General features: G+C 41.5%; 1 protein-coding gene across 1 annotated transcript in view; it reads left to right on the top strand.

Moving 5' to 3' along the window:
- Nucleotides 1–25,529, top strand: part of MTMR4 (myotubularin related protein 4) — a 1,011,266-nt gene that overhangs the window by 215,306 nt on the left and 770,431 nt on the right. The window contains exon 3 of the mRNA XM_044054156.1: nt 15,615–15,731. Coding sequence (XP_043910091.1) covers nt 15,615–15,731 — 117 coding nt within the window. The remainder of the gene's footprint in view (nt 1–15,614; nt 15,732–25,529) is intronic.

The raw sequence follows: 25,529 nt of genomic DNA, 5'->3' as shown, positions 1-25,529 counted from the left end.
TGTTTAGATTATGGGTGTGAGGAAGAGGATTCCACTAGTTCTGATAATTCCTTTTGAGGATATTTCTTTTGGGGACACAATCTGCAGAATGATGGAGTTTTTTGAATGGGATTGTGCTCAGGTTTCTGAAGTACAGACAAGGTATTATGAGCTCCTGCAGATGGATTCTCCTAGACCTTCTGCTGTCCTTCCTGTTTTGGCTGGCTTTTCTAATGCTTCTAAAGCTCCTGACTCCCAGCTTCTTGCCCCCTAGAAACATGATAGGTTTTATGTGGTGCCTGCGGACTATAAATTTCTTTACCAGTATTCTTCGGCTGACCTCTTGGTGGTGTCTGTGGCTCCTGACTAGCTATCTCAATTGCTTCATTTTCCTAAATTACTGACTTCTTGTAAAGATAGCAAAGTCAGGGAAAGGTTAAGTGAGTTAGCCAAGGGCAGTCATCACAAGTTACCTCACAGGATGGACCTATTCGCACAAGACAAGGGGTCTATCATGTATTCCCATCTTTCCACTCTTCAACTGACACTGTGGGGGATAGATGTTTGATTCCACCTTTTTTTCCCCCTAAGAATGTGCTTAGGGTCCTGCAGGAGGCCAGGAAACGCATTACTTGGAAATCCTACTTATTTAAAATGGAAGAGGTTTTCTGTTTGGTGTCTTTCTAGTAACCTGGACCCACTTTCTGTGGATGTTCCTTTGTTTCCTAATCATCTGTGTGAACTGTTCAATGGTGGGTTGGCTTATTTTTCTGTTAAAGGCCCACTTATCAGCTGTCTCTGCCTATCTGCCTTTATCACCTCCTTTAGCATCTAGATTTGAAGCCAAACAATTTCTTAAAGGCATCCTAATATTAGGCCTTCCAGGAAGCCTGTTCCTCTTCCCTGGGATCTTAATTTTATTTTGGAAAAATTGACCCAGGATCCTTTTGAGCCTGCAGCATCAGCTTCCTAGTAACATTGCTTTTGGAAGACTGCTTTTGTTAGCCCTTACCTCTGCCAGATGGGTGTCTGAGCTTCAAGGTCTTATGGCTTGTCCTCCTTTTTTTCTTTTTCATAAGGGCAAGTTGTCCTTTCGTATTTATCCTTCTTTTAGGCCCAAGATAGTAAATGAGTTGTCCCTTAATCAGTCTATTCATTTGCCCACTTTTTTTCTTTCTCTGCAATCTGCTAGTGAGAAGGTGCTGCGCACGTTGAATATGTATAGACAACTCGGATTTTATTTAGATAAGACTAGGACTTCTCGCAAATCTGATCAACTCTTTGTTTCTTTTCATCTTGCGTCCTTACGATTTGCTGTGTCAGAGTAAATTCTGCTTGGATTTCAAAAGCCATTTTGTTTTGTTGTTTTCATGGTAAGAGCCTTTGTTCTTATGTTAAGGCTCATTCTACTAGAGCTGCAGCTTCTCTTGCTTTTTTCAAGGGTTTGGATACTACCTCTTTTCTTGAGGTAGCTGTCTGGACTTCTGTGTATACATATATGCACTACAAGTTGGGTGGAATTTCCAGGCTAGAGCTGGTTTTGCTAGTGCCACCTTTCATGGCTTCCTAGAGAGCTGTGCTGGTCCTTCCTCCCTCTCTTCTTCCTGAGCTTTAGCACTCTCTGTATTGTAATGAATACTGCAGCAGTGAAATTGAAGGACGTAGTACAGTTGTGTAAAATCTTAGCATAATGATAGATGTCCTTCTCTTTACTGTTGCAGTATTTACTCCCTCTCTCCACCCCTGGTCCATTTCTCTTCTGGTTGTATTGATTACCTTTGTACTCCATGGACTAGTATTCCTCCTGAGGATCTCAGTTCTGAGGACGGTATGCCCAGAATCCTTTATGCCCTGTGCTACTTGTGGATCATACATGTGACATGCAGCTTATCTTAAAGCAATCTAAAGGCTTTGGTATACTGACCAGACTTCAGGCGATCCCTGTTGTAATGAATACTGCAACAATGAAGAGAAGGACATCTACTGTTATGGTAAGATTTTACACAACTGTACTTTCAAGTCGGGTTTATAACCGATTGATTTTAGTTGTGTTTTTTTCTACATCAGCATGTTTTCACTATAGCGTGATTGGTTACTGGTAGTCTTAGTGTAACAAAGATTTGCGTGCTCCGGATAGATTGTTTCCATGACTTCTACACTGGTATAAATTCACAGTATCTCTGCTACCAGCTTTCCAAGAAAATGAAAGAGGGCAATATATCACTTTTGATGTTCTTCGTGTTTTACTGTTGCAGTCATTGCATTTGGGTTATGTGCTTGCAGGTAGCCTGCAGTCGGCCTGATTAACAAAGTCTTGGGTCCTGCGGCGGTTGCTGTCCCTTCTTCCATGATGTCAGGTCGTCAGGGGTATAAAACATGCAGCCGACGCCATTACATCAGTCTTTCTTGCCGTGCGGTGTCCGAAGCGGAAGCAGTTCGCAAGTGCCTGTCAGCCGACTCCTGAAATATTCGTTTTCGAGTTTCAGAACCGAAGTCTTCAACTAAAGGCAAGTACTTTTTCTTGCTTCTTACCGATGTCAGTAAAAGTTAATAATTGCATTACTTGTGGAAAGCAAATACCTCATAAAGATTTTCATTTGTACTGTATTCCTTGCCTAGGCCCTGACCACGACGTACCTTGCTGTCGGTTTTGTGTTTTATTTACTCGGCGCACGATCAGTCGTCGGCATATTTTTGTCCCTAAATAGTTTGGTTCTCGGTTTAATTATCCAGAAATGTTGTCCGTTAGCCATCCGACTACCGGGATTCCGAAAAAACGCAAAGATAAAGACAAAGACAGGCTGCCGAGGTCCAAAACTGCTACCAACACTTCTCCTAAGCCAGTCGTCATGTTCGCCGGTACTCAGTGAGGCACTTTTGCTGCCCCTGATACCCGCTACTTCCGATTCACAGGCCTCCACTGAGACCCATTTGGAGCCCGGTATGCCGGGAGATGCTTCAACTATGGAACCCGCGGATGTCTCTACCTTGGATGGGTCAAGAGCCACTGTGCAGGCACTGGCTTCTGAGGGTGTATTCAGGCCTACAGACTTGCATGTTAAACAGATTCCTCCTTCTTTACTTAGGCCTAAATCTCGAACCATGCCTAAAAAAACGACGCCCTCAGGCCTCTATGCCTAAAAAACAAATGATAAGAATGGCTGAAGATCTAATAACTCTAATCAGGGGGTAGCCAACACCCCCCCCCCTTCTAAGAGGCCTAAGACTGAAGTTGATTATGAATCTTCTAACCAGGATTCTGTTTTTTCTGATTCTTCTGATTATTTGGATTTCCCCTTATCTACTTATGAAGTTTCTGATGCAGAGGACTCCATTCTCTCTGCTTCCCCTCCTGAGGATTTTTCTTTTGGGGAAACCTTACATACTCTAAGGGAGCATTTCCACAGGGAAAGCCAGGATTTTTCTGACTCCAAAAAGAGACTTGGGGATTTCCTTCTCTTACCTCAGCATAGGCCTTTAGCTATTCCTCCTGTACTAGACATTGTTGATGATGCTTTTTTGGAATCTAGTTTGGCCCCTGATTCCTTGCCTCCTGCTCCCAGAAAACCTGAGAGATACTACAGGGTCCCTGTGTCCCACAAGTTTCTTTTTAAAAATCCTGTTGTAGATCCAGAGACTATTTCACGAGCCCAAGGGCATTAAGGCTTCTACTGCTAAAAATCATACCCTTTCTGATAGAGACTCCAGGGCACTGGATAGATGGGCTAAGAAGGTTTATACTTCTGCAACCTTGGCCGTTAGGGCTTTAAACTGCCAGTTTCATATGTTAAAGTATCAGCAAGATGTTATTGGACTGCTTAAACAGAAAATGATGTTGATTCCTGACTGTGTGGAAAATAAAGAATTATAGGATTTAATGCATTCTGCTGAACAAGTTGGAAAACGTACTTTGCAATGTGGTTTTGATTCATTAGAGGCCTCTTGCAGGGCTGCTGTTACTGATTTTGTGCTCAGAAGGCATGCTTGGCTTAAGGAGCAATCTTTGCATGATCATGTTATAGCTAAATTGCTGGATGCTTCATTAAATCAGGACTGCCCGTTTGGCAACAAGGCTGAGGAAGTTATTAAAAAGATGGAAGGTAAAGCTAAATTTATGCAAACTGTTAAATATTTCTTACAAGTTCAGCCTCCTAGATTTGGTAGGCACTGGCCCTCCAAGAATTGGTACTTTCCAGCCCCTTCCAGTCTTCTCAAGCCAAACCCAGACACAGCAAAAACCCCAGGTTTCAGTCCCAGGGGACGCACAGGACTAAGCAGTGGGGGGCCTCCGCTTCCAAATCTGGAGGTAATAAGACTTCCCCCCTATGGTAAACTGTCTCAGTGACTTCCTTTTAAAATTTCCAAGCACTTAAAAAACTGACTGCCCCTTTGGGGGGAAAGATGGCTCTTCATGCAAAGAATTAGGAACTCATTACCCAGGACAAATGGGTTTTAAATATAGTGTCTCAAGGATACAGATTTCACTTCCACACGTTACCAACACCAAGCGGATGGCCAGACCTACCCCCAAATCAGTGGGCAGAGGCCCAAAAACAAGTACTTTCTCTCTTAAGCATGGGGGCTCTTCAACTGGTACCAGAAGAGGAAAAGGGACAAGGTTTCTACTCGAGACTTTTCCTGGTACCCAGAAAAGACAATTCATGGCATCCTATCCTGGACCTGTCTATTCTAAACACCTTTTTGGAGATTCCAAAATTCAAGATGCTGACTCTTCAATTACTTCCTATGCTAGGCAAAGATGCCTGGTTGGCAACACTAGATTTAAAAGAAGCATACCTGCACATCCCAATCAGGGAATCTTGCAGAAGATACCTACGCTTCAAAGCAGGCTACACACACTATCAGTTCTCTGCACTGCCCTTTGGCTTATCCACTGCGCCCAGGGTATTCACAAAGTGCCTAGCTCCAGTTATTGCATTTTGCAGGGAAAGAAATATTCAAATATACCCATACTTGGACGATTCTCTAATTCAGACAGAAAGCCAGGACATACTTTTGAATCATCTGGCCTTTGTACAAAGAATTCTAACTTGTCTGGGGTACACCATAAATGAAAAGAAATCACACCTGGTACCCTGTCAACAAATTATATTCCTGGGAGCAAGCTTGAATACAACTTCCCAGATGGCTTGCCTCACACCAGAGAAACAAATTCATTTGACAACCTACTTCAAACAAGTGGCCACCAAAACCCTGCTATCTGCAAGACAAATACTGCAAGCCTTGGGTTTCATGACCTCCTGCATTCTTTAATTCCATATGCAAGACTGCATATGAGGAAACTACAGTGGTATCTAAAAAGCCTATGGTGTCAACATTCTCAGGATGTAGAAGCAATGATTCTTATCATACCTTGCCTATGCCTAGAGTTCCTTTGGTGGGCAGAAGCCTGCCACCAAAACAAGGGACTACCTTTCACACCACCCCCTGCAGCCCAAACCCTAACAGACGCATCAGACTATGCATGAGGGGCTCACCTCGCCGGAAAGTGCATTCAGGGCAAATGGAACCCAAGTCAAATGCACCTGCATATCAATCAAAAAGAAATGTTAGGTGTAGAGAATGTTCTGACAGCCTTCAAGGACCACATTCTTCCAGGACAACTAATGGTAAAGACGAGACAACACGACTGTTATGTGGTACATAAACAAGCAGGGGGGTACACATTCTTACCCCCTCTGCAGACTAGATATCACATTGTGGAACACAGCCTTGAGCTACCAAGTGCACTTACAACCTCAGTTCTTGCCAGGAAAATTAAATACACTGGCAGACGGACTAAGCAGAAACCTCATGGACCCACACAAGTGGAAACTAGAACCAAGGATTTTCAACATGTTGACAAGCAAATATCTCTGCTCTCCAAAGTACTATTAAAAATCAAACAGGACAAACCAAGGATGATTTTGAGTGCTCCAGACTGGCCGTGCCAACACTGGTACCCCCTCCTGTGCAGTGTGTCACGGTTATCACCATGGCACCTGCCTCAGACTCCTTCCCTGTTGTCTCAGCATGAGAACCAGATTCTGCACCCTCAGCTTCTAGCACTGAACCTTGCAGCCTGCCTAATTACATAATCTCTCCTTTACCATCCCTCAATAAACCTGTGATGTATATCATTTTAGAGGCAAGGAGGCCTAGTACTAGAAAATCTTATGTTGAAAAATGGAAAAGATTCTTTGCCTGGAACCAATCTCAAGGGATGAGCACAGCAGCGCCCAGTTTACCTCAGATTTTACAATATTTAACTGAGATGCTTCACAAGAGCCTGTCTTTTTCCTCCATTAAAATCCACGCTTCAGCCATTGCAGCTCATTATAACACTGAACCTCCCATCTTCTGTCATCCACTGCTCAAACAGTTCCTCAGAGGGGTCAAAAATTTGAGACTGCCCAGGAGAGCTCCAACCCCAGCCTGGGACCTTAACTTTCTTTTGGAGAAACTCACTCTACCTCCTTTCAAGCCAGCTGCTACTGCAGACTTAAAATTTCTTTCGTGGAAAACAGCTTTCCTTTTACCAATCACTTCGGCTAGAAGGGTATCTGAATTATAGGCCCTTATGTTAGTGGAGCCTTTCATCATCTTTCATGCGGACAGGATGTCCCTCAGAACCAATCCATCCTTCATGCCCAAGGCCGTATCCAGTGTGGCTCTTAATCAGTCCATTCATTTGCCAACCTTCTTTCTCAATCCACAGAACAAAGGGGGAATGGATACTGCATTCCTTAGATGTGCACAGACAACTTAGATTCTACTTGGACAGGACTAAACCTCAAAGTTAATCTGAACAACTGCTAGTGGCATTTGCTGCAGGGGCAGAGGGGAAGGCTATTTCAATACAAACCATTTCTAAATGTTTAGGGCATTGCATCCATTTCTGCTATAAGCACCATGGAAAACCTATTCCCCAGGGGATCAGACCTCACTCCACTAGGACTGGATCTACCTCTACAGCCTTTCTCAGAGGCGTCCCTACCAGGGACATCCTAGAAGCTGCTACCTGGAGAGTTCTGTACATACTTTCGCCAAGCATTATCATTTGCCAGTTTTCTCTAAATCCAGAGCTGGTTTTGCCACTGCAGTCTTTCAGGGCCTTATAGCCGGTCCTAATGCTGTCTAAATTCCTCCTCCCAACCATAGCTGTGGGAATATACCCAAATGTAATGACTGCACCACTGAAACACGAAGAACATAGTACAGTTGTGTGCACTTACTACCATAAATGTAGATGTTCGAGTGTATTCACTGTTGCAGTCCTGGTTACCCTTCCTCCAGCCTCCTAACTTCTTTTGGCTATATCTCTACTTTCCTTTACTATGCGTAAAATCCTTTTTGGTGTATTTGCTTTTTTGTTGGAGGTATATCTTTGTACTTTTATATTTAATTGCTTCCCATTAGGGGGGCACCTGACATCTGGGGCAAAAAAGCTGATGTAATGGCATCGGCTGCATGTTTTATACCCCTGACGACCTGACATCATGGAAGAAGGGTCAGCAACTGACGCAGGACACAAAGACTTTGTTAATCAGGCCGACTGAGGTCTACCTGCAAGCAGATCACCCAAATGTAATGACTGCAACAGTGAATACACTCGAACATCTACATTTATGGTAAGTGTACACAATTGTACTATTTCATTTACTGTAAACAGTATGAAAAAGTCTTGTCTAGATTTTTGTAATACCATAGAGAACACAAATGATTTGTTTGGCTTATTTAGTACCAGAGCAATTGTCGAACCATTGTGGAATGCTGTCACTCGTGTTGTAGTAATATGAACAGTAGATATGACAGTGGTATGCATTTGCATATTTGTGAATGTGTACTTATCAACAGATACTGAGATAGTGTTATATAGTGCTAGACTGAAGTATTGAATTGTGTGAAGGGCAGCATTGAGTATAATGTTAACAACGTAAACGTCGACTGTGTTAGCTGATTGTAGTATGCGTATTTACTACTGTGTAACCGGGTGCCTATGGTACCATGTCTTAAAATCCGGGATGTTTGCTGCATTCATTTTTCTGCATTTTATCTGAATATGTCACCTTGTGGATATTAATTCCTAACCATTTGTTTGCTTTTCATGTTTTTTGTAAGTTAACATGGAGACACAGAAAAAGAAATGGACATGCGTGCACAAAAATAGTAAAATTCCCTTTCTGTCAACTAAGCGGACTTTCAGATGTATTTCTTCAGTACACATTTCCAACGTATTCTTCATTGCATGTGTTTTTAAACTGACTGTTATACCAGGTTGTCTGCTTTATGACTGGCTTATACCTGACTGCCATAAGCATTATGATACAGTACATTAATGATGAGCTGTCTTGGTCAGGAAGATGGCACATAACAGTGAAATTAATGAACACTGTTTTTAACTTGCTGTAAGAACATGTCTGCCTGTCTCTTCCCATCCCATCCTTGACGAGGAAGGTAGAACAGTTTTAAGTATCTTGTATTTTAGTGCCTACATTTTACCCAGTAAAAACCATCAAAAAACTTTATCATGTCATAAGGCCACAAGGTCCTTAATGTGTGCGTTGCAATTAACTTTTTATTTTCCATGGTCCTGTGTAACTTTACAGAGCTTTACCAACCATACTCTTCAATGCTGTTAGTTGTTAGTCTTGTTTGTCTAGTATGGATGATTTGGTTCCTTTTTATTTATGTAAGTAATCATTGCCTAGTGGTTGATGGCCTTAAGCAATTGTCTACCTAGATCTGGTTTCTGACTGACATTTAGGTTTTCTGATAAGGTACTATGACCTGTTTATTTCTGGAGTGTTCTGATTTCCTGTTTCAGTGGAGATCAAGTCTTCCTTCAGTGTTGGTAGCCTTCTGTTTTTGTTACAGGTGCATATTACAGAATTGCATTCCATGTATGTGCTTTATCATGTAGCACACCTACCACAACCAAGCCTGCCCATACGGGTCTATGTTGCAACATCGAATGCTTAAAACAGCGAACGATGTTACATCGACACATTTTCAGCGAAAGCTGAAAATGTCGAATCCAAAGAACAGCGATTTCTTTCCTAGGGAAAGAAATCGCTGTTCCAACCCCCGCAAAAAAAAAAAAAACACATTACACACTTCCAAACACACACACACACATACCCAGTCCTAATTATACCCCCCAAAAACCAGTAAACAACTAAATACACATATGCACATAACCCAAACATGCATTTAACGAAAAAAAAACCCAGTAAATATTTTAAACCATATGCACTTACCTTAACCCCGCACCCTAACCCTAAGGTCAGTAACTGTTGCACAGTCACGCTCGGGAGCTATACCAGACAAGGGACTACACTGCACTTCAGAACACGGCAAAACAACAAAGCGACTTCTTTCCCAGGGAAAAATTTCGCTTAACAGCCGCTTCGCTGTTTTGCCTGTTTTCTCTACATGTGTCGACGAAAATGCATTCGACATAATACGTTTTCGTTGTACTCATAGGAACCCGCCAATACTTGCACTGGAGTATTTTTGCATGTGTTAAGGTGTTAATGTAAAGAGTATTCTTCCATTGTGGTGATTTAGTCCCTACACCTTTAAATCATTATTTTAGCAGTAGCAGATTCTTAATACCTATTCCAGTCTGTCTGTATGTCAGAAAAAGTGGGTGTTTAACTAACTAACTTTGTTTTTCTGCCATGTGAGTTATGCTGAGGAGTTTTGCAGCTGCCGCATTTTCCCCTAGATTCCTGGTCTTGATATTAGATTATTCTGCTACAGGAGCTTATTTAGCAGCTGATGCTCATTTCATTGTCTTTTTAAGTTAGCTTGCCACTGCTTTTTTGGTGAGCCTAGAGTTTGAATTAAGTCCCCTTTTAAGAAGGAGAATTCTGAATGACAGTAGGTGAGCAGTATATCCATGTGTTGATCTTGTGTTTAGACTTCTGGTTTTATGAGATATAGCCTATGAACATGTTCATTTATTGTGTGGTTTTACTTTACATTCCTTGCTGTCTCCCTGGATGTTCTGCAGATGATACATAGTCTTACTGACTTTGTACTTGCAAGTGATAAAAGCTATATAGTCACCGTGCTGACACCTGTTAACTAACTGGAAACAGATTTTTTTTTTTTAATAAAGTCAGTGACTCTGCAGTGAGAACTTTAAAACAATACAAGGTACTGTTTGATTTGCGTTCCATATATAATATAGCTGATCTCTGTAAAAATTGAAGTCTAACTTGCTTATGATATTTTGAGTCATTTTTAGACTGATTAATTTTAACACACCGTTGGAATGGTAAAATTCAGTGAACTTTTGTACTTCCCACTTGAAGCAAGTTTTATCAGTCTGTAACAAGTAGAGTAGTAGTGATGTTACAGCCAATCTAGGAGAAGTAACATAAATGAACTTTAATTTAGAACCTCATATAAGGTTGTGTAAGCGTGCCACCACACAAAACTAATAACCAAACTAAGGTCCACGTAGTCCTGGGCTTCCAAAATCCACAGCGAGTTCAATAAAAAAGTATACTCTAAATAGCGATGGATATAAGACTAATAAATACATTAAATTTAAGGTTTTAATATACACATTAAGTGCTTTTATCCATAACACTCTGGACTTCCTCAGAACGTTACAACTACTGCCCAGATGTGCTTAAATACAGTCTAAACAAAACCATTAAAAATTAATCATTCAATTATAGACAATTAAGTAGAATTCATGCCTTGAATATTAAGATCACAGTCATTATCATCAAAACACTAGCCGTATTTTATGCAATAATCAACATTAAAGTAATTAAAACATTGTTTAACACACTTTTCAGTTTCATAACTTTGCAGCCTTCATTCTAAGAACAGGCTGAATCAAAACATGTTCATTTAAACCAGGTCTCACCATAGCATCCAATTTAATTTGCCAGAGCAGTTCCAATACTGTAGCCTGTTTTCACAGTGTGCCCCCCCCCCCCCCTTAGAATTCGGTTGTACAATTTCTAAGATACCAAATTCAAATCATAAAGCCATCGCAGGACAGTGAATGTTTATACAAAGTGTTATTCAGATTGGCCCTTTTCTTGTCATATAAGTGTTAATTTGGGCCAATTTTGTTTCTGTTTTCCCTACATAAAAAAGACTAACATCAGTTACAGACTGCAAAATATACTAACCCTTTTGTATCCGTTTCTTTTTTCCAACTTAGTCTTCCCTTTAATCAGCGCTTGTGGTAAAGAAATGATCTTTTCCAAAATATAACAGCAATAACTCCATCTACCACACTTAGTGGTGCCCTTTATGTTGACTTCCTTCCCTTTTTCCAAAGTTTCTTTAATATTAGTATCCACTTTGTATATAAAATAAGGGGGTTCACCAACCGAATTGTAAACCACCTCGTCCATTTTTAAAATAGCCCAGTTGTTCATAATAATAATAATAATAGTTCTGACCTGAGGGTTAATATCATTAAACTTAATAGTGATAGCATTTTGTAAAATATGCTTAGTAGTACAGTTCACATTGGGCAAGTAATTTTGTCCTTCCACAATAGTTGGTTTACCCCAAAATAGGAAGATATTTTGTACCCCTGATCTTAATCACTTCAGTTTTAAGGGAACATAACAGGCCTGATGGGTAGCCTCTTTATTATAAACATATTAGTTTCCAGTTCCTGCAGAAATGCGTCATTCCTTGAAACCACCTTAGCTGCCCTAATAAATTGTCCTTTCACCAAGTTCTACCTTTATAGATTAAATATTTGAATTGGAAAAAGTCTCTTTTTCTGTATACAGATGAAACAAACTCATTATTTTCTCTAGTCAAATATACATCTAAAAATGGACAGTATGGTAACTATGTTGATGGGTAAATCTTAAAAGTGTAATAGCACCCGTAATATATTCTAAAAAATAGTCCTCGTCTTACAAACTGCCTTTCCAAATCGGAATGGGTCATCCAAAAACCTGCAATAAAAAGACCACAAATGGGTATAAGCTGTTCATATTGCTTCTCCCAAGTAAGCTTAACTATGTTTGCAAAAGTGGGGGCACAAGCCACATCCATTGCAACACCATTCACTTGCTGTAAAACTTGCCCTCAAAAAATATTCCTAAGAACCCGTTCCATCCAGTCCACTAAAAACCTTACTTATTTAGCCTCTAAGTCTTTAAAATCCACAAAGGCTTCTTCAAAACAATTTTAAACCTACATCATGTGGAATACAAGAAAAAAGATCTATAATATCTGTAGTTAAAAAAAGTATGTTGTTCACCCCATAGACTCAGAATTTTTTGCTCAAAAAGTCGTACAAGTCTCTCAAAACATGGGGATAGCCATCTAGGATAGACTTTAATGTCCTAGCCTGTTTTGGCTGAACCTCCTGTTACTGGATTTAAGAGTATGTCTATAAGACTGCAAGTAACATCCATTTGGCTAGTGAACCAGTTCCTAAAAAGGCTTTGAGGAAATACAAGGTGTACTTTGATCTTACAGTTCTCTTTGCTCCATTGTCATCTGACCCAGCTGTGGTTTCTGTAGATGCCAACTCTAACAAGAGCCTTGGCAGCTTCTTTAACCCTTCAGTGTCGGATAAAATTGGCAAGTGGTTAGAATCACAGGGAAAATAGTTGGCTCAGTGTAGTAAGCTAGTATCTAGAATTTTGTTCAGAGCTTCTTGTGTAAATTTAGTTTGTAATGTAGTTACAGTTTCGATGAATTTGCTGTATCTTTGCCTGCTGATTAGAAGTGTTATATGAATGAAATTGTTACTAATGTGAGACAGGTTTTGAAACCCGTTTTGAGGAATGTCTTGGAAGATGTGGACATTATTTCTAGAAGTGCAACTGCTTCTCTTGTATTGAGAAGGTTTGATTGGTTAAATACATAAACCAGAATTTTTCTGAGTAACTAAAAAAAATGAGATGGGAATGCTCCTTTTAAATTTTGAATTTGTGTTTGGTCCTGCTGATACCCAGATTGTCTAACAATGGGTTGATGGAGGTAAATTTATGCATAGTGCATCTAGAATGTTTCTTATTCCCAGGTTCTCTCAAACAGGGCGTTCAACTTCAGTGGGCTGAACTAATGAAAATCCCAGCATAACAAGAGAACAGGGTACCAAGAAGAAATAGCTGCAGGATAATACTTGCAACCCAAGTAAAAGGGATTCCTTTCCCAAAGAAAAAAAAATATTTTCCTGCTAAACAGTGACTATGCCAAGACTCAGGGCATTCCATTCCTTCCTCCTGTCCACCCTCCCCTTTCACTTTACCCCAGGTTTTAAGCCAACCTAAGCAGCTTGCCCACAAATAGTCAGACAAGTGGGTGCTGAGAATAATTCAATGAGATTGCTCTTGGTAGTAGACAGAAAACCCTCCTGTCTTCAGGGAAATCCCCCTGCACCCAACAGACTAGACACATCTGTCTACGGTACTGCTTCACAAGTTGCAGGCAGGGGTTATAGAACCAGTTCCTGATCCACAAAAAGGAAAATGATTTTTCCACCAGAAACTTTTTGTTATCCAAAAAGGAGCTATTGTGGAGACTATTGTTGGATATGTTGTACCTAAATACCTTTCTGAAAGCACCTAAATTCTAAATGGTCAACCTGCAGATGGTCCTGCCCCTTCTTCCGGAAAAACGTTTCATGCTTACATCTGAAGGATGCTTACCATCACTTGCCAATTGCTCCCATCTTCAAGTTGAACCTAGAAATGTCTTGTCTCACACCCTCACAAAGAACACCCTTCCTTGGGTGCATGATGGAAACAGAAAAAAGTACAGCTTTTCTACCAAATGACAAAGCTTTGACTGTTGAGAACATTTTTCAGGAGTTCTATCTTCAAGAAGCTCAGGATCTCAACTTTGGTTTTGAAAAAGTGACCTTATCCTTTTTAGCCTGCCCTTCAAGTTCACTTGAGGTTCATCACTTGGAAAACTGTTTTGCTTATTGCTCTGAAATCTGCAGGGTGAGTCTCCAAGCTGCAAGCTGTCATGGTGGGGCCAGACGTATCCAATTTTCCACAAGCACAGGGTTGTTCTGCTCACTAATCTTTCTTCCATGCCAAACGTTGTTGCTGTATTTACCACGAATGAGGTCATCAATCTCCAGTTTTCTTTCTGTAACATAAACACAGGGGAGAAAAGATTCCACATACTTTGGATGTGCATAGGCAGCTCTGGTACTGCCTTGACAAAACTAAACCCTTCAGGAAAGCTGAACAGCTGTTTATTTCCATTTCTAGGGCTAAGAAGGGTCAACCAGTCTCTAAGCAAATGATTGAGAGTTGGTTGTTCGCTGCTATTGTATTTTGTTACTCTAATCATGGTAAATCTATTTCAGGCAAGGTTAAGACATGTTCCAGTAGAACCTTATCTTCTTTGATGGCATATTGGGAAGGAGTAGACTCTAGTAGCATTTTAGAGGCAGAAACCTGGTCCCTCTATTCATGCCTTTACAAGGCACTGCAAACTGGATTCGTTCTGGAGTTCCAGAGCAAACTTTGTGAGGACCATTCTCCGGAGGTTTCTGGAACCTTATCCTTCCTTCTCCCGGTTAAGGTAAGGTTTGGGAATCTACCCATATGCCCCGAGGCAGTGTGAATGATGAACATAGTACAATTGCATAAGTAACAATAGGTGTTCAAATTTCACACTGCCTCACTGGCAGCACCCACCATTCCCCTTATTTTGTATATAGTTCAATAGCACAGGGGGTGAGTTGAGGCAGACCCCCATGATGTGTGCTGTGGCTTTTTCCCACATGCCCAGCTGTTGCTTCTGAAGAGGAAGGGCTGTTGCCTTGGTGAGGAAATGAATAGGTCATAGGGCTTGCTGTCTCTCTCTGACTGGGAACAAATGGGGTTGACACTGCGCTGGAGGAACAAATGAACCAGAAGGAAGCTGTCGGGCAGATCTTGCAAATGGGGGAGGATTTAAAATTTGATTAGATAGATGGGTTAGCAACTGATGAGAGACTAAGAACATGAAATGCATGATACCTGTGAACTAAAACTGCAGTGGAAGTATATTTTTTCATTAATAAATGGTGGAATGTGCACTAAAACTAGGTTTGCTACATTTAGAAAAATGCTTGATGAATCTTGCTTGGGTCTGGAATTATCCCAGTAATATTGGACAACACAGAGAAGTAAAACCAAGTGTCTGTTTGCCTGTTACCTGATTGTAAATGCTTTAATGGATGAACAATTACTTGTTGGGGTTAGGGCAGGAACAGGACCTCATAGAATAAAAGTCAAAACAGCATTGAATAGCTTATTCCTGTGTTCCTTAAATAGGAATATGAGCTATGTTCAGTCAACATCTATTTGGTAAAATGTCGTAGTAAAGGAGTGACTTTAAAAACAAGCATGGCTTTATAGTAGTTGTTGGCATTTTAATGCATTTGTTTAGTTTGATGGAACTCTTGGGAACATCTTGTAGCCCGAGTGCTGTGTACAAAAATGTTGAATATATCGCTGGTTGAAAGGCCCATTTACTTTATACCCCAGCCTTATGATTGTTGTATTTTAGTGCATCCAATTGTGAAGTATAGTTGATACTTTGCTTCATCTTAATTGTTTTAAACTTGATGGCACGCCCTCTGCCTCATTTTTAGACTTTTCTAATGTTTTTTGTATCTTCTGCCATAGGTTCCATTCCCTGTACTTCAAGGTGAGAGTGTGGAGTACCTTGGTCGTGCAGATGATGGCATCATTGCCATTTCAAATTATCGCCTTCATATCAAATTCAAGGACTCTGTCATCAATGTAAGTTAAAATGAATGTTTTTGGATGGGGTTGAGGGGGCTATATTCTGCATTATTTTACTCTCCCTACTTACCTTCCTAAGCACATAACTTGAGAAATTAATGCTCATGTCAGTGCAGTCAAATTGGTGAAGTGCATTTTCCCTTGATATTGTTTGTAAGGGAGTTGCCACCCCTTAAACCTACTTTTGCCTTTAGTACTAGTCAAGCAGTAGGGCTTCAGCCTATTGCAGATGATAATGGAACATGCTCTTTGCATGCATGTATGATTGTGGCTGTTTATCCTGAAGCACAAGCAAGAATTTTGTTTTAATATTCATGCAGTTGGTTTGGCAGTCCTTTTCTGAAATGAGTTTACGCAGGACGTGGGTATTGCAGATTTACAAGCTTTGTCCAGTAGTGATACACGGGCTTTGTTGCTTTTTTAATTTACTTTTAGAGGATTTAATAAATGCCTATACAGGATCTTACGTTGTTGTGGAAGAGACATTTTGTTTTATGATGTTAAAACTTAAAAAAAAAAGTGTGTGTGATTAATATATATATATATATCTATATATATATATATATATATATATATGTGTGTGTGTGTGTGTGTGTGTGTGTGTGTGTAATCAATGTTCATGAAACACAAATTGGTTAGTTGCTGGGTTGTCGTCTACCTCAGTTTTACTGGAGTGTATTATTTTTTGCGCTGGTCAATGATCTTAACCGCTTTATTATGTGCTCGAGACATGGATGCCAAGAAATTAATCTCGAGATTGTGAATCTTGGCATCCATGTTGAGAACACAAGACAGTGTTATGATCTGCAGACTTGCTCATCATTCTTTGTAGTGCATGGCGAAAATATGATGTGGTGTTCTGGCTTTGAAAGCCCATAAAGCAGTGGGGGAAAGGTGTACCTCTTATGTATTACCTGTGTAAGGGAAGCAGTTTAATGCAAAATACTTTGTGTACCTCAGCAGACATAAATTGGAGTTTAAATGAAACTGTTTCTTGCCCTGCTACTGCTGTTTATTGGTCAGCACTGTATGCTTTTAGTGCAGACACAATGTTAAAAATGCTTAGGGAATGCTTAATTGGTAAGTACCCCCTAAGCAATAAGGTTGTGTCTCGTGCTATAGAAGCACCGAACCAGGATATAATTTAACCATTTTTAGAGTGTAGTCAGGGTGCACCGTGTGGTACATCATAATTTCTGTTAACTTCAGACTGCAGCAGATTTATATCCAGTCTTTCTCTGAACATCTGTTGGGATATTCCATCAGTGCTTTTTTCTTCTTAATGAAATTAAGATATGTTAATTACAAATGTTGTTTGTTTTTTTTTTTCTCCCATGTTACCAAGTGAAAGTGGTTGGTTTTCTTGATTTTGTAAGGGGAATTTGGCACCTCTGACTGACGCTGTGAGTTTAGACAGTGGTGGAGGGGGTGAGCCCCTTGCCTATGCAACAAAATTAGCTAATCCTCCCCCTCCCCAGCTAATGAGATTTTTAAGGAAGTTTGCATAGCTCTTCAAGAATATTCAGTAAAGATATACTAAGTGCACATGTCTACTGGAGAAAGCCCATTTGAAGATGATCATATACTTTGTAATGGTTAAGTATTCTTGTGCATTCTCTATTAGCTTTGTTCATTTACTTGCATTTTTCTCACTTTGCTATTTTAATAAAGCCAGTTATATTTTAGGAAAATAACTGTTTGTAGTAAACGCACACTTGCAAAAATTGTGATGGGGAGTGGTTTTATCTTGAAGTATAAAAAAATATTTTGGTTACTGAAGCGATGTACTTCTTTTCCTATGTATTGTACATCAGGGTATGGAGTATTATCCACCTAGCTGTCTTTGTCCTGTTTTCAGCTATAATGCTTGATGTATATAAAGTATGATTTCAGAAGCATAGTTGGTCAGCTGTGTTTCAGCCACCATCTGTTGCTGTCAGCAATTAATTTTTTTCCACATTGTGGTTTGCTGTAATCTTATGCTATAAATATTGACCTGTTGTTGGCATATTTATGCATTTTTTTTGTTTTATTTTTATTTTTCAAACTGTAATCTGCTGTCAGCAGGGAGTTCCATTGATTGTTTTACCTGTAGCAATTTGGTGCTGTCAGTTGTTACTTTCTGCTTTCCTGTGGCAAGTCTTAAACTGACGGAAATTGATGCAACACAGCAAGTATACTGTTATTGAAATGTATATATACCTTTATCTAGTTCAGACTTTGATAATCTGGTGCTGTTACTGGCAGGTCTTCTGTTTGTGTTGCAAAATTGTCTCTCATGAATTTTAACACATGGGTGTAGCCTGCAGTATTTTGTAATAGTGTTGGATTTTGTTAGTAACGAGTGGTACTTTTTTTGTGCTGAAAGGCTTGCATTGCAGTAGTTGGGCAGTATGCTTGTCTTGAACAGCTGCTGCTGATAAATCTTTACTGCAACTGCCATCTGTATACTGGCACCATTGTACATTTGATAACATTGTATTTGTGGCTCCAGTGTGTTTTTTATTTTTTATCTTGTACAGTTTACAGGATGTTGCTTGTAGTACAGCTATCTGAAGTAGATTATAATCAGTCATACGGTGGTGTGTGTTGCTGCTAGCATATTGCCTTAAAATGTGATTGTGATTGCTACCAGTAACAGCATGCAGCTAAATATGTAACCTTTGTCTCTATTGCATCTTGAGCTGTCCTAATGCAGTATGATTGGTAGTACTTGGTGTATTACCACAGTGGTTTATGGAGATACTTAAATGTGAATATATTTCTCCTGTTCACATTGTTACTACTGACAGGTGTCTGAGTCTTGAGCTGTACTTAATCTAGTACAGTCATCAATTTGCCATTATTGGCACAGTTATTTCTGACCTTAGAAGACTAAAGCTGTTGTAATGCGGTAGAGTTGTCAGTGTGCTGTCTGGGTCTTGAATTACAACTAGCTAATACATAAGCCAGTGTGGTGTTGCTGTCACAGTGGTCATCGATGTAATATTGAGCTGTGATGTTTGTGTTGTAACATACCGTTAATGTCGCATCTGAATCTCGTGAGTCATACATTTCACTAATGGTACTGCAGGACACAAATGTTGAGGCTCCCAAGAAATGAAAAGGGGAATTATGGCATTCCTCCATTTTAGTGCTGTTTATGTGGATATTTTCTGAGTGTTTCAGATGCACATATGCTGCATCAGGGTTAACTAGTTAAATTTTGCTGAGGTTTACATCTATTGCATTCTGTTTCCAGTTATGTTCTTTGTCAGGGAGATGACCTGTGTTTCAATCCCTGATTTTCATGTTCTGCTTTTCCCAAAAGATGCTTGCCTTATTTTAGGGTGGTTTTCCTTAGTGTGCTTTTCCATGGTGTGAGATTCTTTTGCTCTAATATGGGGAATTCCACACACCCCAAGTCTTTGGTAAATAAAGCCCATGGTACTGCTGTCTCACTATAAAGATACACTACAAGACATGGAGTTCTTTGGTCCCCATACTGATGTGATTCATATATATTTATGTGCTTTGAATACTGGAGTAACTGCAGCCTCAAAGCTAGTCTTAGTAAGCATTAATCAGAGATACCTCAAGTAAAAAAGAAAAGTCTGTTACACTTCTGAGTCTTAGAGATGTAAATCACCTTATGTGGGTAGCTGTGTTTTACTACTACTACTTTTGCTTGTGTAACACGTTAAACACCAGCAAGTTACCCAGGGTTCCATTTTTCATGGAGAGAGGTGGGGCCTGGACTGTAGCCCCACTAGAATGATAAACTAATGTGTAATTTTGACTTTGATTCCTTGGTGCCAAATGTTGTCTACATGTGTCTTTCACACTAGTACATTTTTAGCATGTTGTCTTTACTAGAGCGGAGAATTCTAGTGCTTTTATGTGGTACAGAACTTTTCAGACAGTAGTAGCTAGCTTCAGAGTTTCTTCTGTAGCAAGATTCACTGACCTGCCACTGGATCGTTTTTTACTTCCTTCTGATCCCCTCTGGTTCTTTGCTCTGATAAAGCTGCTCCATGCTGACTTTGATATTTTTGGTTTTCATTTGGCAAAGAGATGTTCCTTTTGTTAGTGTGAGAGTACTCTATGCATTCTATTCTGTAGTCATTTCTCTATTCTGAACGCTAGGTTTGGTGTGCCAGATTTTGTGTCTTTTGAATCTCAGTTGCAGAAATCTGTTCGGGAGAGCTGCCTACCCCACAAAGTAGAAAGTAAAGTTATAGGCCACCAAATACCACTTCAATCCTTTCCTGTGTCTTGTGTACTGCACTGCATAGTCTTTCATTGTCACAACTTAGATTTATTTTCTTCTGGGGGAAGCTGAACTTGCCTTCCTGTGAGCTATTTACACCGTGTTAGTACCATTCCAATTTGTCAGTATTATTTATTATTATTTTTTCATGGGGAGTTTTGAGGACTGATCCATCCACCTACCTGCTAAATTTTCCAAAGTGCTTTGCTAAAAGGAAATCTTTTAAACTTGCTCAGGATGCGTTTGCTTTTGTCCAAAGTGCTCAGTGGGATTGTCACCAAATTGTAGTGCAGCAGTACTTTTGGCATCTCCATGTGAGATACATGCTGTCTTTTGGAACGGTAAAAGATTTTTCCAGCAGATGAAAGATTCCTCCATAAAATGTTTGCTTACATATTTGTATTGATTGCCTTTGTGGCAGAGAGTTACTACATACATGGAGTTCTTTCTAAAAGCTACCCAGCATTTCTGTGGTCTCTGTATTTGGCTCTGTGATGTGTGTTTGCTTGTGCGGGTTTGTTGTTTAGGGATACATGGCTGCTTAAAAAGGCATTCTATGCCCGAATGTCCTGTCTGATTTAAGAAATTGACTTTTCCTTGTATTAGTTGTAAACAGTAGTGCTTCTCTTATTTAGTTCTTTGGGCAGTCTGTCTACAGGCTGCTGCTGTTTTGAATTGACATGGGTAGATGTTCTTCGTGTTTTACTGTTGCAGTCATCACACTTTGGTTATTCCTGCCAGGGTAGCCCTCAGTCGGCCCGAATACCAGAGGCTTAGTATTTCTGCATCAGTTGCTGTCGCTCCAGGACTGACGTCAGGTCGTCAGTGGTATAAAAACAGGCAGCCAATGCCATTACATCAGTCTTTCTTGCCGAGGAACCCGAAGTAGAAGCAGTTCACACAAGTGCTGGTCAGCCACTACCTGAGTTTTTCGTCTCTGAATTGAAGTTAAAGTCTTCTAAAGCTAAGTACCCTGTTGAGGATCCTTTTTTCTTGCTCTAACCGATGTCAGAAAAAGTTAACAATTATCTCGCCTGTGGAAAGCAAATAGCACACCGAGACTTTCATTCTTACTGCGTCACCTATTTAGGCCCAGGCCACGACATCCCCCGCTGTCACTTTTGTGCTTTGTTCAACGCCCGAATTATATGTCGTCGGGCCCTTATTGTAGCTAGATATTTTCACTCTCAGTCCTCTAATTCCAGTATGGCTTTGGTAAGCCATCCGACAACCCATCTTCCGAAAAAAACGTAAGGATAAAGACAGAGACAAACCGCACAGGTCCAGAACTGCTGATGACGCTTCTGTTAAGCTAGTCGTCAGTTCTCTGGTCCTCAGTGAGGCGCTTTTGCAGCCCCTGATGCCCGCTTCTGTAGATTCGCAGGCCGCTACCAAGACCCTTTCGGAGTCTGGTATGCCGCGAGACTCTTCTTCGACTAAGGATCCTACGGATGTCTCTACCTTGTATGGGTCCAGAGCCGCTGAGCAGGCACCAGCTTCCAAGGAAGTACTTTGCACTACCAATACTCGACACAGACCGATGACTTCTTTCATGTCTTCAGTTCTGTCAAAAACTACCGAGTTTCTAAGGCCCAGGGTACTAACCAGACCCAAAAAAGCAATGACTCAAGCTCAGGCACCTGCTTCCCTTGCCTCAGTCTCAAATGCTTAAAATGGCGGAAGACCTTATAATGCTGATCAGGGGAAGCCAGGCTACCCTTCCAAAAGAAAGAGACTTGTCCCCAGTAGTTTTATCTGAACAGGAGTCTGATGACTCTGACACATCTGAATATGAAGATATGCAATCCCTCTCTGCTTATGAGGATTCTGATGCAGAGGAATCCATCCCTTCAGCCTCTCCACCCGAGGATTTTTCCTTTGGGTAAACCCTACATACTTTAAGGAGCATTTCCAAAGGGAATGTCAGGACTATCCTCAGTCAAAAAAGAAACTCGGGGAATTCTTAGATCTTCCACAGCACAGACCTCTGGCCATTCCTGCTGTCCTGGATGTTGTGGATGATGTTTTTATGGAATCCAGTCTGACCCCTGACACCCTCCCTCCCTGCTCCCAGGAAACCTGACAGGTATTATAAGAGTCCCGGACTCTCACACATTTCTTTTCAGAAATACTACTGCTGACCCAGAGGTCATCTCTCAAGGACCTAAGGGAATTGAAGCAACTTCAGCTAAGAATCCAACCCCCTCAGATAGGGATTCCCGAGCTTTAGACAGATGGGGTAAAAAAGTATACACCTCTGCTACTCTTGCTATTAGAGCATTAACTTGTCAGTTCCATATGCTGAAATATCAGTAATGTACCATGGAGCTCCTCAAACAAAAAATATCTTCTTTCCCTGCTTGTGCAGAAAATAGAGTTACACGAGTTAATGCATTCTGCAAGTCAAGTAACTAAGCACACCTTACAATGTGGTTTTGACACCCTAGTAGCATCTTGCAGGGCAGCAGTCACTGGTTCTGTCCTTAGGAGGCATGCTTGGCTTAAGGAACAGACCTTACCAGACCATGTCATATCCAAATTATTGGACGCACCCTTGCACAAAGACAGCTTATTTGGCACCAAGGCAGAAGAGGTCTTAAAGATGGAAGAAAAAGCCAAATCTATGCAGACAAGTTAGACTTCCTACAGGTCCAGCCATTGAAGTTCAGTAGGCATTGCCCCTCCAAGCACTGGTCCTTTCTTGCCCCTTCCAGGTCAGCACAGCTTAGATCCAGGGAAAGCAGACCACCCAGACAACAGCCCCAGGGAATGCAGAGATCTAAGCAATGGAGTTCCTCCTCTTAAAAACCGGGGAGTGCAAAGCCACCCCTTATGGTAAGATCTCACAGTGACTTTACACTTCCACCCTCTCCCTCTGCCTACCTGCTCATGCCCCTAGGAGAAAAACTCTCCTTCCACACAAGCAACTGGACCACCATTACCAACAACTGCTGGGTCATCAACATATTGTCCCAGAGATAAAAATTTATTTCCACACTCTGCCAACCCCAAAAGGGTTCCTAGATCTTCCCCCAAACCAGTGGGCAGAGGCCAAAAAGCAAGTCCTTTCCCCTGCTCTCTATGAGGGCAATAGAGCATGTTCTTGCAGAACAGATAGGCCAAGGTTTCTACTCCAGACTCTTCCTGGTACCCAGAAAAAAGGGCACATTGCGCCCCATCCTCGATCTATCCATTCTAAACATCTTTCTGGTGATACCAAAATTCAAAATGCTCGCCCTCTAGCAGATTCTACCTATGCTTTCTAAGGATGCTTGGTTAGCCACCCTTGACCTAAAAGAGACCTACCTACACATCCCATTCAGGGAATCATGCAGGAAATACCTACATTTCAGGGCAGGATCACTGCACTTTCAGTTCTCTGCACTTCTCGTTGGCTTATCCACTGCTCCCAGAGTTTTCACAAAATGTCTGGCTCCTGCCATTGCTTTTTGCAGATAAAGAAATATTCAGATTTACCCATACTTAGATGACTGCCTGATTCAGGCAGATAGTCAGGAGAAGCTGCTAAAGCACCTGACCTTTGTAAAGCCCCTACTGACCTCCCTGGGGTATACTATCAATGAAAAGAAATCCAAACTAGTTTCCACACAAAAAATTGTATTCATGGGAGCAAGCCTGGACACAGCATCCCAGATGGCATTCCTTACTCCGGAAAAACAAGCTTACCTGACAGCCTACTTCTCTCAGCTAGCCACCAGGACCCAGTTATCTGCAAGGAAAATCCTGCAAGCTTTAGGGTTCATGGCTTCTTGCATTCTACTCATTCCATATGCCAGACTGCATATGAGGAAACTTCAGTGGTACCTAAAAAGCCTTTGGTGTCAGCACTCTCAAGACCTGGAAACTCTTATACCAATGATACCTTGTCTAAGGAAAGATTTTCTTTGGTGGCAGCAGCATGCTACCACAACAAAGGACTTCCCTTCTCACAACCGCATGCTGCCCAGACCCTCACCACAGACTCATCAGACTATGCCTAGGGTGCAAACCTGGATGGCAGGTGCATTCAGGACCAATGGAGCCCAAATTAAATTCATCTGCACATCAACGAAAAAGAGATGTTAGCTGTTCAGCACGCCCTGACAACTTTCAGACCCCTGCTATCCCCGAGACCCCTACTGATCAAAACAGACACCACAGTGATGTGGTGTATCAACAAGCAGGGGTGGACTCGCTCTTAGCCTCTCTGGAGGCTAGGCCTCAGCCATGCAACTACACCTGTTAGCACAATTCCTGCCAGGCTGTCTAAACTCTCTGGCAGACAACTTAAGCAGAAACCTGCTAGGCCCACATGAGTGGCAGCAAGACCAAAGAACCTTCACCCCTTGTAACCCAGAAATGGGGCGCCCTGAAGGTCGACCTCTTTGCCTCCCACTCCAGTCATCAGCTCAGAAAATTCTGCACCAAGGAACCTCACAGCAAGGCCTGGAAAGTGGACGCGCTGTCCTTCCAGTGGGTAGACCTCTCGGTCTATGCATTTCCCCCTCTACTACTCATTTCAAGGGTACTGCTCAAAATAAGGGAGGAAAAACCAAGGGCAATCCTGATTGTCCCAGACTGGCCACGCCAGCAATGTTACCCACTGCTGCGCAGGCTGTCACCCCTGCCACCATGGCACCTACCTCTGATCCCAACACTCCTGACCCAGAGGAATGGCGAATTCATGCACCTCCAATTGCACATCCTCAATCTGACAGCCTGGCTTATTCCCTGACCTGTCCTCAAGCTGCCAGTCTAAGCAAGCAAGTTCCAGATGTGATACGTGAGGCCAGATGCCCCATCTTATGCTGACAAATGGAAAAGGTTTTGCACCTGGATCCAGGCTAAGGGAGCCGGAACGGCACAGCCCTCCCTACCTCTCATCCTGGATTACCTGACAGACATCCTACATACAGGGGTCTATCCTTCTATTAAAGTTCATGCCTCTGTTATCTCTGCTCATTTCAGTGCAGAGCCACCTCTTTTCTCGCACCCTCTCATCAAACAGTTCCTAAGAGGGGCTAACAACTTGAGGCCTCCCAGTAGAGCTCTTACCCCAGCTTGGGACCTAAACTTTGTGTTAGAAAAGCTCACCCTGCCCCCCTTGAACCTGCAGCTTCAGCAGAGTTAAAATTTCTCTTGGAAGACAGCCTTGCTTCTGGCCATCACTTCAGCTAGAAGAGTATCAGAGCTGCAAGGCACTTATGGCTGTAGAGCCCTTCATCATTTTCCATGCTGACAGGGTCTCCCTCAGGACTTAACCCATCCTTCATGCCAAAAGTGGCCTGCAGTGTGGCTCTCAACCAATCCATTCATTTGCCCACCTTTTTCCCTAACCCGCAAAACAAGGGGGAAAGGATTCTGCACTCTCTAGATGTGCACAAACATTTAAGATTCTACCTAGACAGAGCTAAATCTTTTAGAAAAACTAATTACCTGTCAGCTTTGCTGCAGGAGCAGAGGGCAAGGCCATATCCAAACAATCTCCAAATGGATAGCACATTGCATCCAGTTCTGCTACAAACAGAACAGGAAACCTCCCCCTA

Source organism: Protopterus annectens, chromosome 13.part0 (assembly GCF_019279795.1).
Source record: "Protopterus annectens isolate FY-2018-M chromosome 13.part0, PAN1.0, whole genome shotgun sequence".
Lineage (NCBI taxonomy): Eukaryota > Metazoa > Chordata > Ceratodontiformes > Protopteridae > Protopterus > Protopterus annectens.
This window is presented reverse-complemented; position numbering and strand designations above follow the sequence as displayed.